This window comes from Aegilops tauschii, chromosome 5 (genome assembly GCF_002575655.3).
Source record: "Aegilops tauschii subsp. strangulata cultivar AL8/78 chromosome 5, Aet v6.0, whole genome shotgun sequence".
Taxonomy (NCBI): domain Eukaryota; kingdom Viridiplantae; phylum Streptophyta; class Magnoliopsida; order Poales; family Poaceae; genus Aegilops; species Aegilops tauschii.
The window spans coordinates 283,317,936-283,334,942 of record NC_053039.3 but is presented as its reverse complement, the minus strand read 5'-3'; the positions used below and the strand labels follow the sequence as shown (position 1 = coordinate 283,334,942).

The following is a 17,007-nucleotide window of genomic DNA, read 5'->3' as shown; positions in this document are numbered from 1 at the left end:
TTGTGGCACTGCCGTTTAGGTCATATTGGTGTAAAGTGCATGAAGAAACTCCATGCTGATGGGCTTTTGGAATCACTTGATGCTTGCGAACCATGCCTCATGGGCAAGATGACTAAGACTCCGTTCTACGGAACAATGGAGCGAGCAACAGACTTGTTGGAAATAATACATACTGATGTATGCGGTCCGATGAGTGTTGAGGCTCGCGGCGGGTATCGTTATTTTCTGACCTTCACGGATGATTTGAGCAGATATGGGTATATCTACTTGATGAAACATAAGTCTGGAACATTTGAAAAGTTCAAAGAATTTCAGAGTGAAGTGGAAAATCATCTTAACAAGAAAATAAAGTTTCTACGATCCGATCGTGGAGGTGAATATTTGAGTTACAAGTTTGGTCTTCATTTGAAACAACGTGGAATAATTTCACAACTTATGCCACCTGGAACACCACAGCGTAATGTGTGTCCGAACGTCGTAATCGTACTTTATTAGATATGGTGCGATCTATGATGTCTCTTACTGATTTACCGCTATCGTTTTGGGGTTATGCTTTAGATACGGCTGCATTCACATTAAATAGGGCACCATCTAAATCCGTTGAGACGACACCATATGAACTGTGGTTTGGCAAGAAACCCAAGTTGTCGTTTCTTAAAGTTTGGGGCTGCGATGCTTATGTGAAAAAGCTTCAACCTGATAAGCTCAAACCCAAATCCGAGAAATGTGTCTTCATAGGATACCCAAAGGAGACTGTTGGGTACACCTTCTATCACAGATCCGAAGGCAAGATATTCGTTGCTAAGAATGGATCCTTTCCAGAGAAGGAGTTTCTCTCGAAAGAAGTGAGTGGGAGGAAAGTAGAACTTGATGAGGTAATTGTACCTGCTCCCTTATTGGAAAGTAGTTCATCACAGAAATCAGTTCCAGTGATTCCTACACCAATTAGTGAAGAAGCTAATGATGATGATCATGAAACTTCAGATCAAGTTACTACCGTACCTCGTAGGTCAACCAGAGTAAGATCCGCACTAGAGTGGTACGGTAATCCTATTCTGGAAATCATGTTACTTGACCATGACGAACCTACGAACTATGAGGAAGCGATGATGAGCCCAGATTCCGCGAAATGGCTTGAGGCCATGAAATCTGAGATGGGATCCATGTATGAACAAAGTGTGGACTTTGGTTGACTTGCCCGATGATCGGCAAGCCATAGAGAATAAATGAATCTCTAAGAAGAAGACTGACGCTAACTGTAATATTACTGTCTACAAAGCTCGACTTGTTGCGAAAGGTTTTCGACAAGTTCAAGGAGTTGACTACGATGAGACCTTCTCACCCGTAGCGATGCTTAAGTCTGTCTGAATCATGTTAGCAATTGCCGCATTTTATGATTATGAAATTTGGAAAATGGATGTCATAACTGCATTCCTTAATGGATATCTTAAAGAAGAGTTGTATATGATGCAATCAGAAGGTTTTGTCGATCCAAAAGGTGCTAACAAAGTGTGCAAGCTCCAGTGATCCATTTATGGACCGGTGCAAGCCTCTCGGAGTTGGAATATACGCTTTGATAGTGTGATCAAAGCATATGGTTTTATACAGACTTTTGGAGAAGCCTGTATTTACAAGAAAGTGAGTGGGAGCTCTGTAGCATTTCTGATATTATATGTGGATGACATATTGTTGATCAGAAATGATACCAAATTTCTGAATAGCATAAAAGGATACTTGAATAAGATTTTTTCAATGAAAGACCTCGGTGAAGCTGCTTATATATTAGGCATCAAGATCTATAGAGATAGATCAAGACGCTTAATTGGACTTTCACAAAGCACATACCTTGATAAAGTTTTGAAAAAGTTCAAAATGGATCAGTCAAAGAAAGGGTTCTTGCTTGTGTTACAAGGTGTGAAGTTGAGTCAGACTCAATGCCCGACCACTGCAGAAGATAGAGAGAAAATGAAAGTCATTCCCTATGCCTCAGCCATAGGTTTTATCATGTATGCAATATTGTGTACTAGACCTGATGTGTGCCTTGCTATTAGTTTAGCAGGGAGGTACCCAAGTAATCCTGGAGTGGATCACTGGACAGTGGTCAAGAACATCCTGAAATAACTGAAAATGACTAAGGATATGTTTCTCATTTATGGAGGTGACAAAGAGCTCATCGTAAACGGTTACGTCGATGCTAGTTTTGACACTGATCTGGATGACTCTAAGTCACAAACCGGATACGTATTTATATTGAATGGTGGAGCTGTCAGTTGGTGCAGTTCCAAGAAGAGCGTCGTGGCGGGATCTACGTGTGAAGCGGAGTACATAGCTGCTTCGGAAGAAGCAAATGAAGGAGTCTGGATGAAGGAGTTCATATCCGATCTAGGTGTCATACCTAGTGCATCGGGTCCAATGAAAATCTGTTGTGACAATACTCGAGCAATTGCCTTGGCGAAGGAATCCAGATTTCACAAGAGAACCAAACACAGCAAGAGATGCTTCAATTCCATCCGCGATCAAGTCAAGGAGGGAGACATAGAGATTTGCAAGATACATACAGATCTGAATGTTGCAGACCCGTTGACTAAGCCTCTCTCACGAGCAAAACATGATCAGCACCAAGACTCCATGGGTGTTAGAATCATTACTATGTAATCTAGATTATTGACTCTAGTGCAAGTGGGAGACTGAAGGAAATATGCCCTAGAGGCAATAATAAAGTAGTTATTTATATTTCCTTATATCATGATAAATGTTTATTATTCATGCTAGAATTGTATTAACCGGAAACTTAGTACATGTGTGAATACATAGACAAACAGAGTGTCCCTTGTTTGCCTCTACTTGACTAGCTCGTTAATCAAAGATGGCAAGTTTCCTGACCATAGAGATGTGTTGTCATTTGATGAACGGGATCACATCATTAGAGAATGATGTGATGGACAAGATCCATCCATTAGCTTAGCATAAATGATCGTTTAGTTTGATTGCTATTGCTTTCATCATGACTTATACATGTTCCTCTGACTATGAGATTATGCAACTCCCGAATATTGAAGGAACACCTTGTGTGCTATAAAACGTCACAACGTAACTAGGTGATTATAAAGATGCTCTACAGGTGTCTTCGATGGTGTTTATTGAGTTGGCATAGATCGAGATTAGGATTTGTCACTCCGTGTATCGGAGAGGTATCTCTGGGCCCTCTCGGTAATGCTCATCACTCTAAGCCTTGCAAGCAATGTGACTAATGAGTTAGTTGCGGGATGATGCATTACAGAACGAGTAAAGAGACTTGCCGATAATGAGATTTAACTAGGTATGATGATACCGACGATCGAATCTCGAGCAAGTAACATACCGATGACAAAGGGAACAACGTATGTTGTTATGCGGTTTGACCGATAAAGATCTTCGTAGAATATGTAGGAGCCAATATGAGCATCCAGGTTCCGCTATTGGTTATTGACCGGAGATGTGTCTCGGTCATGTCTACATAGTTCTCGAACCCGTAGGGTCCGCGCGCTCAACGTTTGATGACGATTTGTATTATGAGTTATGTGATTTGATGTACCTAAGTTTGTTCGGAGTCCCGGATGAGATCACGGACATGACGAGGAGTCTCGAAATGGTCGAGACATAAAGATTGATATATTGGAAGGTTGTGTTTGGACACCGGAATGGTTTCGGAAAGGTTTGGACATTTTCCGGAGTACCGAGGGTTACCAGAACCCCCCCGGGGAGTTAATGGGCCTTCATGGGCCCTAGTGGAGAGAGGAGGCGGCGGCCAGGTGGAGGCGCGCACCCCCCAAGCCCAAACCGAATTGGACTAGGGTTGGGGGGGGGGCGCCCCCCTTTCCTTCTCTCGTCCTCCTCCTTCCCTCCTTCTCCTAGTGCGAATAGGAAAGGGGGGGAATCCTACTTGGACCGGGAGTCCAAGTAGGACTCCCCCCCATGGCGTGCCCCCCTTGGGCCGGCCACCTCTCCTACCCCCTTTATATACGTGGGAGGGGGGCACCCCAAAGACACACCAAGTCTTCTCTTAGCCGTGTGCGGTGCCCCCCTCCATAGTTACACACCTCGGTCATATTGTCGTAGTGCTTAGGCGAAGCCTTGCGCCGGTAACTTCATCATCACCATCGCCACGCCATCGTGCTGACGGAACTCTCCCTTGTCCTCAACTGGATCAAGAGATCGAGGGACGTCATCGAGCTGAACGTGTGCTGAACGCGGAGGTGCCGTACGTTCGGTGCTTGGATCAGTTGGATTGCGAAGACGTTCGACTACATCAACCACGTTACTAAACGCTTCTGCTTTCGGTCTACGAGGGTACGTGGACACACTCTCCCCGCTCGTTGCTATGCATCTCCTAGATAGATCTTGCGTGATCGTAGGTAAATTTTTTGAAATACTGCGTTCCCCAACAGTATGAACCATGGTAAAGTTGGAATACAATATATATTACGCCAATATAAATAAAGAATGAGTTCACAACAGTACCAAAAGTGGTGATTTATTTTCTTATACCAACGAAGCTTACGAGATTTTTTGTTGGAGTTCTGTGTTGTGAAGTTTTCAAATTTTGGGTAAGGATTTGATGGACTATGGAATAAGGAGTGGCAATAGCCTAAGCTTGGGGATGCCCAAGGCACCCCAACGTAATATTCAAGGATGTCAAAAAGGCTAAGCTTGGGGATGCCCCAGAAGGCATCCCCTCTTCCGTCTTCGTCTATCGGTAACTTTACTTCAGGTTATATTTTTATTCACCACATGATATGTGTTTTGCTTGGAGCGTCTTGTATGATTTGAGTCTTTGCTTTTTAGTTTGCCACAATCATCATTGCTGTACACACCTTTTGAGAGAGACACGCATGAATCGTGATTTATTAGAATGCTCTATGTGCTTCACTTATATCTTTTGAGCTAGGCAAAATTTGCTCTAGTGCTTCACTTATATCTTTTTAGAGCACGGTGGTGGTTTTATTTTATAGAAATTGATGAACTCTCGTACTTCACTTCTATTATTTTGAGAGTCTCTAAACAGCATGGTAATTTGCTTTGGTTATAAAATTAGTCCTAATATGATAGGCATCCAAGAGGGATATAATAAAAACTTTCATATAAAGTGCATTGAATACCATGGGAAGTTTGATTCCTTATGATTGTTTTGAGATATGAAGATGGTGATATTAGAGTCATGCTAGTAAGTAGTTGTGAATTTGAGAAATACTTGTGTTAAAGTTTGTGAGTCCCGTAGCATGCACGTATCGTGAACCATTATGTGATGAAGTCAGAGCATGATTTATTTTTTTGATTGTCTTCCTTATGAGTGGCGGTCGGGGACGAGAGATGGTCTTTTCCTACCAATCTATCCCCCTAGGAGCAAGCGCGCAGTACTTTGTTTCTATGACTAATAGATTTTTGAAATAAGTATGTGAGTTCTTTATGACTAATGTTGAGTCCATAGATTATATGCACTCTCACCTTTCCGCCATTGCTAGCCTCTCTAGTACCGCGCAACTTTCGCCGGTACCATAAACCCACCACATATCCTTCCTCAAAACAGCGACCATACCTACCTATTATGGCATTTCCATAGCCATTCTGAGATATATTGCCATGCAACTTTCCACCATTCTGTTTATTATGACACGCTCCATCATTGTCATATTGCTTTGCATGATCATGTAGTTTACATCGTATTTGTGGCAAAGCCACCATTCATCATTTTTTATACATGTCACTCTTGATTCATTGCACATCCCGGTACACCACCGGAGGCATTCACATAGAGTCATATTTTGTTCTAAGTATCGAGTTGTAATTCTTGAGTTGTAAGTAAATAAAAGTGTGATGATCTTCATTATTAGAGCATTGCCCATGTGAGGAAAGGATGATGGAGACTATGATTCCCCCACAAGTCGGGATGAGACTCGGACTAAAAAAAAGAGGCCAAAAAAAGAGAAAAGGCCCAAATAAAAAAATGAGAGAAAAGAAAGAAGGGACAATGTTACTATCCTTTTTGCCACACTTGTGCTTCAAAGTAGCACCATGATCTTCATGATAGAGAGTCTCCTATGACATCACTTTCATATACTAGTGGGAAATTTTCATTATAGAACTTGGCTTGTATATTCCAATGATGGGCTTCCTCAAATTGCCCTAGGTCTTCGTGAGCAAGCGAGTTGGATGCACACCCACTTAGTTTCTTTTTGAGCTTTCATAAACTTATAGCTCTAGTGGATCCGTTGCATGGCAATCCCTACTCACTCACATTTTTATCTATTAATGGGCATCTCCATAGCCCGTTGATACGCCTAGTTGATGTGAGACTATCTCCTTCTTTTTGTCTTCTCCACAACCACCGTCTATTCCACCTATAGTGCTATGTCCATGGCTCACGCTCATGTATTGCGTGAAAGTTGAAAAGTTTGAGAACGTCAAAAGTATGAAACAATTGCTTGGCTTGTCATCGGGGTTGTGCATGATTTAAATATTTTGTGTGATGAAGATGGAGCATAGCCAGACTATGTGATTTTGTAGGGATAAGCTTTCTTTGGCCATGTTATTTTGAGAAGACATAATTATTTTGTTAGTATGCTTGAAGTTATTGTTTTTATGTCAATATAAACTTTTGTTTTGAATCTTACGGATCTGAACATTAATGCCACAATAAAGCTAATTACATGGATAAATATGATAGGTAGCATTCCACATCAAAAATTCTGTTTGTATCATTTACCTACTCGAGGACGAGCAGGAATTAAGCTTGGGGATGCTTGATACGTCTCCAACATATCTATAATTTTTTATTGTTCCATGCTATTATATTATCTATTTTGGATGTTATATATGCATTAATATACTATTTTATATGATTTTTGGGACTAACCTATTAACCTAGAGCCAAGTGCCAGTTTTTGTTTTTTTCCTTGTTTAGAGTTTCGCAGAAAAGGAATACCAAACGGAATAAAACTTTCGCCATGATTTTTCTTGGACCAGAAGACACCCAAGAGACTTGGAGTGCAAGTCAGAGGAGCCTTGAGGCAGCCACAAGGGTGGAGGGCGCGCCCAGGGGTGTAGGGAGCGCCCCCCGACCTTGTGGGCCCCTCGTAGGTCCCTTGACCTAATTCTTCCTCCTATATATACTCTTATACCCCAAAAACATCGAGGGGAGCCACAAAACCACTTTTCCATTGCCGCAACCTTCTGTACCTGTGAGATCCCATCTTGGGGCCTTTTCCGGCATCCTGCCGGAGGGGGAATCGATCACAGAGGGCTTCTTCATCAACACCATTGCCTCTCCGATGAAGCGTGGGTAGTTTACTTCAGACCTATGGGTCCATAGCTAGTAGCTAGATGGCTTCTTCTCTCTCTTTGATTCTCAATACAAATTTCTCCTCGATGTTCTTGGAGATCTATTCGAGGTAATACTCTTTTGCGGTGTGTTTGCCGAGATCCGATGAATTGTGGATTTATGATCAACTTATCTATGAATATTATTTGAATCTCCTCTGAATTCTTATATGCATGATTGATATCTTTGCAAGTCTCTTCGAACTATCGATTTGGTTTGGCCAACTAGATTGGTTTTTCTTGCAATGGGAGAAGTGCTTAGCTTTGGGTTCAATCTTGCGGTGTCCTTTCCCAGTGACAGTAAGGGCAGCAAGGCACGAATTGTATTGTTGCCATCGAGGTATTCATCATATTGCTTGAGTTAATCCTGCTACATCATGTCATCTTGCTTAATGCGTTAATTTGTTCTTATGAACTTAATACTCTAGATGCAGGCAGGAGTCGGTCGATGTGTGGAGTAATAGTAGTTGATGCAGAATCATTTCGGTCTACTTGACACGGACGTGATGCCTATATTCATGATCATTGCCTTAGATATCGTCCTAACTTTGCGCTTTTCTATGGCCCCCGGGTCTATTTTACATCATATTAGTTTCCCGTCAACTTGCCAATTTTTGTCGTCGTTCCTTTATTTTGCAATCTTTACTTTCCGTTCGATAAACCAAAAATACCAATAATATTACTTTACCGTTTGTCCATCTCTATCGGATCTCCCTTTGCGAATAACCGTGAAGGGATTGACAACCCCTTTGTCGCGTTGGTTGCAAGTTGGTGTTTGTTTGTGCATGTATTCGCTGGCTTGCTGCGTAGTCTCCTACTGGATTGATACCTTGGTTCTCAAAACTGAGGGAAATACTTACGCTCCTTTGCTGCATCACCCTTTCCTATTCAAGGGAAAAAACCAACATAAGCTCAAGAGGTAGCATGCGCCCATGCCCTGCTGGCCCGCTGGCTCTGGCTGCGCAAGACCGACCCCACCCGCCCGTGGATCTACCTCCACATTCCTAGTTGCCTGTCCGTGCAGGCTATCTTCCGGGCCTCCACCACTTGGGCTGTTGGTGACGGCATGACTTGCCTCTTCTGGGAGGACCACTGGATCGACGGGGCCTCCATTGCTGAGCTGGGCCCCCTCGTTTTTGCTACGGTGCCCCATCGGCGCTGCAAAGCGCGCACTGTGGCTGCAGGTCTTGACTCCTGCGTTTGGATCCAGGACATTCAGGGCTCCCTAGGGCCGGAGGCCCTAGTGCAGTACATCCACCTCTAGATACGGCTCCGCCAGTTCACTCTCACTGACGCCCCAGATACCCTCACCTGGCGCTGGACCTCGACCGGCGTGTACTCCGCCAGGTCATGCTATAAGGCCCTCTTTGTTGGGTCCACGATCGAGCCCTCCTGGAAGCTAACCTGGTAGTCTTGGGCACCACTCCACGTCAAGGTCTTCCTTTGGTTAGCCTTCCAAGGACGATGCTGGACCACCGACCGTCTTGCCCGTCGCGGCCTCGCCCATGCTCCGCTTTGCCTCCTCTGCGACCAGGAGCCTGAGACCATGGAGCACCTCCTCGTTGGCTGTCCCTTCTCCCGTCAGACTTGGTATGAGGTCCTATCTTGGTATCGCATCACTGATACCCCCCTCTCCTACCCAACGTCGGACTTCCGCGACTGGTTCTCCCTGGTCGTGCAGGACGCGCCGACCTCGCTGCGACACGGCCTCGCCTCGTTGATCATTCTCACGGCTTGGCGTATCTGGAAAGCGCGAAACGCCTGCGTCTTCAACGATGCAACCCCCTCGACCCCCCTACCCGTCAATGACATTAAAGAAGACGCTCGCGGCTGGGCAGCCGCCGGAGCCAAGGGGCTCAGCAACATGCTCCTCCCGTAGCTACTCTATCCATGGGCCTGTGCACACCCCTTTTCCTTGTATGTGCCACCGTAGCTTTCACTGATGCCCTCCCCCGTACGCTCTTGTGAGGCTACTCCTGTAACTGCTATTTTTTCCCTCCTATCAATGCAATGATACGCAAGCCTTTTACGTATTCGCGAAAAAGGGTTACTTCTATACTCCTCCGGCGTCGACAAGATGTGCCACTTGAGTTTTGATGTATTTTTCTCTCGGGGATCAGAGGGGATGGGAGGACTAGTACGTGATTTTTTAAATGAAATATCTCTTACACTGAGCATCCATATTACAAACTGTTTTCACCATTGCACTCCTCACATTGAAATTTTCGTAATTAGATCTCATATTGATAGGAAAAGCTATGACATGGCCCTTGCCTTTTGGACATCATCAGTCTGATAGTAAAAAAACGTCATTAGTCTCTCTATGAGATGATACTATTGGCCGTATTTATCTTTGACTATGGCATTTGTCAAAAACAGTTATGAGGACTTACGACAAGGTTGTACTCGTTTTTTTGCTAGAGTGAAGGCAAGTGCTCGTGCCATGTAGTTTGGCCTCGTTGATGGGATGGAGGAGGTCGAGACGGCGGTCTCGAGTTTGCTGGTTGGATGCCGGGGCAGCGGCCCCGGGCTACGGTCCGGCGATGGCCCTATGTGGTTGGGTTGTGGCTTTGCTTCGCATTGGTGGCATTCGGTGCTTCGAGGGTGGCGAGGTCTATCATGGTTGTGGGTTTTACATGAGTGTCCCTTTATCAATCGTGTGGTTGGAGTTTTTGCACGGTTGTCCCTTTATCAATCGTGTGGTTGGGGTTTCCGCATGGTTATCCCTTATCAATCGTGTGGTAGGTGTGTGTGTGTGTGTGTGTGTGTGTGTGTTTATCGAGTTTTCGCCCGATTATCCCTAATTAATGGGGCAATTCTCTTCTTTTTAATAAAATGCAGGAACCCTTGCCCCTCTTGAGGTGTCCTGGAAAAAGATGGATTAGAGATGCTTTAGGCCATGTTCGCTTTCATCCCTTCTGAAAGGGATTAGAGAGATCGAGAGAATTTTGACTTGTAAGGGATTTAATCCTCCTCATCCCTGCCAACCCCCCTAAATTCCTTGTCAACCGAGGCTAGGCATTAGAGTGTTTGGTCCCTTGAGTACGTACAATAGCCTACTAACAACCCCGTTTCCATGTTTGATCGAATGGAGAACACTTCACTGCAGACAAACCAACAACAATAATCCTACACCTACAAAGGACTACGAAGAGGTTACGTAAACCTTCCTTCCCTAATTCTCTGCCCCCCCCCCCCCCCCACCCCCGACGATTTCCAGTGGGGGTGGGCCCCGCCTCTGCCTAACACCAATCAAAATCTACCAACTGCCTAATCACGTAACATTAGGTTAACTTCTTTCGTTTCTCGCCAAAAAAAAAATTCTTTCGTAAGTGTAGGATTACTCAAACAACGCTGCTATACACAGGACACTCAATGCACGATTTGTGCACAATGGTTCACATCCAGCCATCGAATCAAGGAACCAAGTGCATCACATCCATCAGATGGTTAGTCGTTCATGCATCGTGCATGGTGGGTCGGCTGTGAAGCAGTTTCGTTACTCAAATAACAAATGCACGGGTGCACTAAAATACCAGGATTGATGCAGGTACCTATGGATCCCTCAAGATATAAACCAAGGAGGCCGAGTTAAATAAAGTTGCAGAGCCGCAGTGATATCATCGAAATTCTGGATGGCGACAAGGGTCCTGCTCCTAGTACGGCGGCTCATGTCCCGCCAGCGCAAACGCCAAACATGAACAGTGGCGTTATTGAGATTATTTCTCTAGGGAGGGCTCAGGGCTCCACGGTAATTTGGCTGGGATGGAGTGGTTAGATAGATTGGTTCACTGAGCTAGGGATGGCACCATTCATGCCCCACGACCAGCTTATAACAAGTGACCCCAATCATCACTTTCCCCACACACACACAAAGGCACACAGTAGAGGAGCAGAGGAAGCAGAAGCTCCAGCTTCAGGCTCAGCTTCTTCTCCGTAGCAATGGCTGGCACGGGCAGCACCTGGCTCCTGGTGTGTTTCCTCGCCTCTCCAACTCAATTCCCCCTTGTTTCCTACTCCATCTTCGTTTTCCTCTCCCCTCTTTGGACATGTTTTGCTTCTTCACTTGCTGTATCGATGCGATCTATGCAATTCATATTAGAAGAAATTGGTTTGGGTGATTGGTATTCGGTTGTTCTGAAATCCTTGAGGTGATCTCTTTCTTGACAAGATTTTCTTGCTTGATTGATCACACAGCTGGAGCAGAAGGGAGCTGGGCCGGGAGCAAGGAGCTCCCACGCCATCACGCTCGTCGGCGGCACGGCCTACTCCTTCGGCGGCGAGTTCACGCCGCGCCTGCCCGTGGACAACACCATGTACGCCTTCGACCTCAAGGCCCAGTCCTGGTCCGCCCTCGACGCGGCCGGCGAGGTGCCCCCGCCGCGCGTCGGCGTCACCATGACCTCCGTCGGCGCCACGGTGTTCGTCTTCGGCGGCCGCGACAAGGACCACACGGAGCTCAACGAGCTCTACTCCTTCGACACGGCCACCAGCACCTGGACCCTGCTCTCCTCCGGCGACGACGGCCCGCCGCACCGGAGCTACCACTCCATGGTGGCCGACGGCGAGGGGAGCCGCGTGTACGTCTTTGGTGGCTGCGGCAACGCCGGCAGGCTGAACGACCTGTGGGCCTACGACGTCGCCGCCGGGCGCTGGGAGGAGCTGCCTTCGCCGGGGGCGGCGTGCCCTCCCCGCGGCGGGCCCGGGCTGGCGTTCGCCGGCGGGAAGGTGTGGGTGGTGTACGGGTTCTCCGGGGACGCGGAGCTCGACGACGTGCACTCCTACGACCCGGCCACCGGCAAGTGGGCCGTGGTCGACACCACCGGCGACAAGCCCACCCCGCGGAGCGTGCTCTGCGCCGCCGGGGTCGGGAAGCACGTGGTGGTGTTCGGCGGCGAGGTGGACCCCAGCGATCTCGGCCATCTAGGCGCCGGCAAATTCTCCGCCGAGGCCTTCGTGCTGGACACCGACACCGGCGCGTGGGTCAGGCTGGATGACGCCGGGTCCGGTCACCACCCCGGTCCTCGGGGTTGGTGCGCGTTCTCGGCGGGGGCGCTCGACGGCCGGCGAGGCATGCTTGTCTACGGCGGCAACTCGCCGACGAACGACCGGCTTGGTGACATGTTCCTCTTCACTCCGCTTCTAGCTTGAGTCAGCACGCCAGCTAGGCGGTGCCCGCAGCTCTGTGTGCAATTGGAGTGGGTTTGCGACGAACTTGCTGCTTTGTTAATGTTGTGTGTCATAGTAGATGATTTGCATCTTGTGTTTATGTTGTGTATGTAATAAATGAAGAATAATAGTACTCGTAGTAGTAATGATGAATTGGGTGTTTTACATTGCTCTGCGACCAAGATCTCATGGCTAATACTAAATCCAAATGCTACTGTACTAACGTCAGCTCTAGACATTTTGCGCCTCTGTCTGCATCGACCGTTCGTGGTTGGCATGCAAGAATCTCGACGTGGGGCAGCAATCGCACAAACACGTCCACTTAACACACACACCCCTCCCCCCAATTCCTGCCCCACTCACCCTCTCCGTGTCCGCCCGCATGCGATACGCGCAGTGGTTCTTCATCGTCGTCGGCGATTTCGCACGGGGTTGACCGTCGGCATCGGGTTCTCCCTTCCCCGCGCGACGTCCTCTCTCTCCGCCATTTTTTTCTGCTAGCTTTCTCCATCGGGGAATCAATGGGGATTTCAGCGGTTGCTCAAGGTTAGGGTGGCCGTTTCTGCTTTGTTTCATGGCGGGGGCTCCGCGACGTGTGTCAGGGTTTAGAGACCGGGGGGGGGGGGGGGGGGGGTGTTGGTGGGGCAACGCGGCGACACAACAGAGGTCTCGCGGTTGCTTTGGGGGGGGGGGGGGCTCCCAGGCGTTGTCGTACCTATCATGTGCTCGTCGCGGCGGGAAGGGTTCTAAGTGCTCGTCGGAATCAGTGTAGCAGGTGGTGAAGCCACGGCCGCACGGAGGCCATGGGAAGCGGCGCGGTTCGCTTTTGGCGATTTTGGACTGCATGAGTTGGTTCCCTATGCGCGAACTTATCCCCAGTTTGAGTCTAGGGGTTGGCAATTATATCCCAATTTGAATCTAGTTTTGCTGGTTTAGTTGAATTTGTTGTTCTGTTGTTGCCGAATTACCACCATTTTTGCCATGCTCTCCTTATCTGGTTAATACAAATTTGCCACGGACCATATGTGCATGATGGAGTTTTTTGACACGCTCTCCTCATCTGGTTAATGCAAATTTTTGCCATGGTCCTTATGTGTGTGATGAGAGATTTTGCCATGCTCCCCTGATCAGATTAGATTTGTCATCTTTCGTCAGTAATTTTTGCATTAACCTCTTTTATGTAGTTCATATGGTAACTTTTGTCGTGCCTTTTGTGTTTGTCTTTCTTTCTTTTTTCAACAGAAAGATTGTGAGGGAGGCCCCTACAGTATAATTGTTGCAACAAACCCATATTGCGAGTTCCATGCCTTGAATCTGGGTGGGTGGGAAGGCATCAGCTTGTGTTCCTTTGTAGATTACACTTCAAGATTGTTAGGAATCGCGCGGCTGATGTTGGCGATGATTTTGTCAACATGAGAGGGAAGGGGGCGGCTGCCGATAAACAACCTCGAAAGGAGGTACCAAAACTTTTCACGTCCCCTACTGTATGCTAATTTTACCTATGCGGTCCTATCACGGCAAGTCCACTCGTGATCTATGTAGAAACAATGGGAAATTGTATCTTGTCTTTTGCTTCCTTTTCTAGCCTCATATTTTTGGTTTGTTTTTAGTTAATAAATCACATATTTTCTTCTCCATGGCAATTTCTAACCATGGGGATGGCAATTTTGATCCTTCACTTGCTCACGCCCATGGCATTTTTTTGCCCTTTTTTTTGCTCCATATCATACTATCGTTTGTATGATAATTCTACCTATCTAGTTATCTCATTGGCAAGTTTAGTAACTTTTCTGTATAAACAATGGCAAATTCACTTCTGATTTTTCTGTGTTTTGCATGTGCTTTTACCCCAGTTATCAGTACTCTTCTTGGCTTTGCACCTGAGTGACTTCTCCTTCAGGATGCCAGTTCGATGGTGTTGAGGATATAACCGTTAGAGTCACCCACCCAGGAGGGGCCGGGTTACGTCATAATGGTCATCACGCGAAGCCCAGCACCAAACTTGAAGACGGCGGGTCAATCATGGGCTTAAGACCCGGAGATGGCTTAAGGCCCGTAGTGTTAACCGCCGTTAGGGTGAAACTTGTAGTGTAAGGCAAGAATAGTTAAGAGTCCGAGCCGGACACTGTTATGAGCCCGCCGGGACTCTGAGGTCCACTGGGTGTCAACCTCTCTATATAAAGGGACGACCCGACGGCGGTTTAGGGACGGGTAAGATCAAGTCGAGAGCCGGGCATAGCAATTAAGCTTCCTGGTCATCGAAACCCTAATCAATACCACCTCAACTGGACGTAGGCTTTTACCTTCACCGTAAGGGGCCGAACCAGTATAACCCTCGTGTTCCTTGTCCCGTTTAACCCCTTTAAGCTTCCTAGCTGCGATGGCTCCACGACTAAGTCCTTGCACGAGGACATCTGCCGTGACAATTCCACGACAGTTGACGCCCACCGTGGGGGTGACGCACGGTGGATTTGAGTTCTTGAAGGGCAGCTTCGAAGGGCTCAAGGGATACGCTGTGGGCCGGATGACCAAGATTCGTCGCGGCAAGCTCTACATCGACGACGCAAACTGGGACCCCGACGCCGGCTCAATCGAGTACGGGTACCGGGTCCCCTTCGGCGGAATTCATGTCTTCGTTGGCAAGATTGGTGAGCCGGGCCCTGAGCCGGATCTCTACGCCGATCTCATCGAGACGGCTCAGCGTGCACGACCCGCCCGGGCTCTACCTGCCTTGAAGCATGTTTTCGTGGGATGTGTCCATGGAGGACTCTCTGAAGAATCTGGATCTGGTGATGAGACGGCCGCCGGCTCTGACGGCGAGTCGTCTACGGATGAGTCAAACTCGCTGTATCAACTTCAAGATGGCCGGCTCAGTGGTTGTTCCGATGGCGACAACATTCCGGACCCCTTTGAGCCGCCGAGCCGGGTTGGAATCTTCATGGCCGGCGCACAACCTGTTCAAAACCTCGCCGCCGGGTCAGGGAGCCTTGTGCCCTCGCCGGCTCAGGTGCTGATGGATCTCACAGACAAGATGACGGTCCTGTTGACCGCTACGGTTGCCCCGACGGATCAAGTTCAGCATGACGCGGAGGTGGCACAGTTAAAGTTGGATCTAGCAAAAGCCAAGGAGGATCTGGCGGCGGAGGGGATCAGGATGGCTGCGGAGAGGGCGGCTCTCGACGCCCAGACTCAGCTGATTCAGGCACAGTCCTTCCGGCTCACGATGGATCAAAACGCGTCCAATGAGGTCATGAGAAGGAGGCATCAAAAGGCCCAATCTCGACTCCCTCCGGTTTACGATCCTCGAAACCTCTTCAACACGCCGGGTGCAGGGTCTAGTAACCCGCCAGAGATCATAGTGCCCGGGGCCGGGACGCCAATTCAGCCCCAAGTGATGGGACCTCCCCGGGTGAACCCTGCCCCACCTCGGTACGTACCAATACCACCGGGTCATTACGCCAACCCGTTGGAAAACATGGTTGCCGCGGCGGCGCGGCTGGCGGCTCTCCCAATTGATGGTGACTCTCCAACGGCGGTTGAAACCCGCCGGGTCAGAGAACTCCTTCAGACGGCTCTGGCGCAGCAAGAGGCATATTCTTATAGCCGGGACAGGATTCATTCAACCCCTCATCCAGGCCGGAGCCCGAGTTATAGCAGGCACATGGTATCAGCGAGCGGCTCAAGTAATGTCCGACGCCATGACTTGCCTCCTGGCCACGGCCCGGCTCATAACGGAGCCTTTCACGCAGTAGACCAAGACAGGGCACGACAAGAGGCGGAGCAGGTGCCTCCGTTGACGGCTTACCAGCCACCCCCGGCTTATCCGACGACTTCCATCGACGTAGGTATCCCTACGAGGACTGGAGGTGTCCCTTGTCTAGTGCCGGCTCTCCGCAATGAACGTCTGCCCAAGGATTTCAAAGGGCCTAGGAAGGTACCTAATTACACGGCTGATTTACAACCTGGAGCCTGGATCGAGAGTTACGAGATGGCCATGGAATTGCTGGAGGTCAGGAAAGCGGCAATGGCCAAGTACTTCACCATGATGTTAGATGGGACTGCCCGCACTTGGTTGAAAGGGCTGCCACCGAATTCTATCGGGTCTTGGGCTGAGCTGAAAGCCCGGTTCATCCAAAACTTCAAGGATACCTGTAGGCAGTCTATGTCAATTGTGGATTTGACTAACTGTAAACAGCAGGAGGGTGAGTCTACAACACATTGGGTTCGCCGGGTCAAAGAGATAATACATTCATTTGATAAGATGGATGCCGGCTCTGCAGTCTTAATGTTGGAGCAGAATTGTCGTTTCCTGCCCCTGAAGATGAAACTCGGGCGGCTCAAGCGCGATTGCAATGATATGGGTACGCTGATGGCGGCTCTCGTCAAGTACGCCGACTCTGATAGTACCAAGGACCCCGCATCAGATGATGAAAGGACAGGGAAGGGAAAGAAGAACGGCAATGGCAAGGGCCCTCAGCATAA

At 48.2% G+C, this 17,007-nt stretch overlaps 1 protein-coding gene across 1 annotated transcript; it reads left to right on the top strand.

Moving 5' to 3' along the window:
* The first annotated feature begins 11,116 nt into the window (after positions 1 to 11,116).
* LOC109762800 (thiohydroximate-O-sulfate sulfur/sulfate-lyase (nitrile-forming) NSP1) lies at positions 11,117 to 12,690 on the top strand. Its single transcript, XM_020321675.4, has 2 exons — positions 11,117 to 11,328; positions 11,554 to 12,690. The coding sequence occupies exons 1-2, from the start codon at positions 11,299 to 11,301 to the stop codon at positions 12,505 to 12,507; spliced, it is 984 nt and encodes a 327-aa protein (XP_020177264.1). The 5' UTR covers positions 11,117 to 11,298; the 3' UTR covers positions 12,508 to 12,690.
* The last annotated feature ends 4,317 nt before the right edge of the window (positions 12,691 to 17,007 follow it).

What these genes read in the sequence shown, in the direction of transcription:
- LOC109762800 (XM_020321675.4), top strand. Translation starts at nt 11,299, where the DNA reads ATGGCTGGCACGGGCAGCACCTGGCTCCTG. An exon ending in CGGGCAGCACCTGGCTCCTG is followed by an intron (nt 11,329 to 11,553) that starts GTGTGTTTCCTC and finishes TTGATCACACAG; the next exon opens with CTGGAGCAGAAGGGAGCTGG.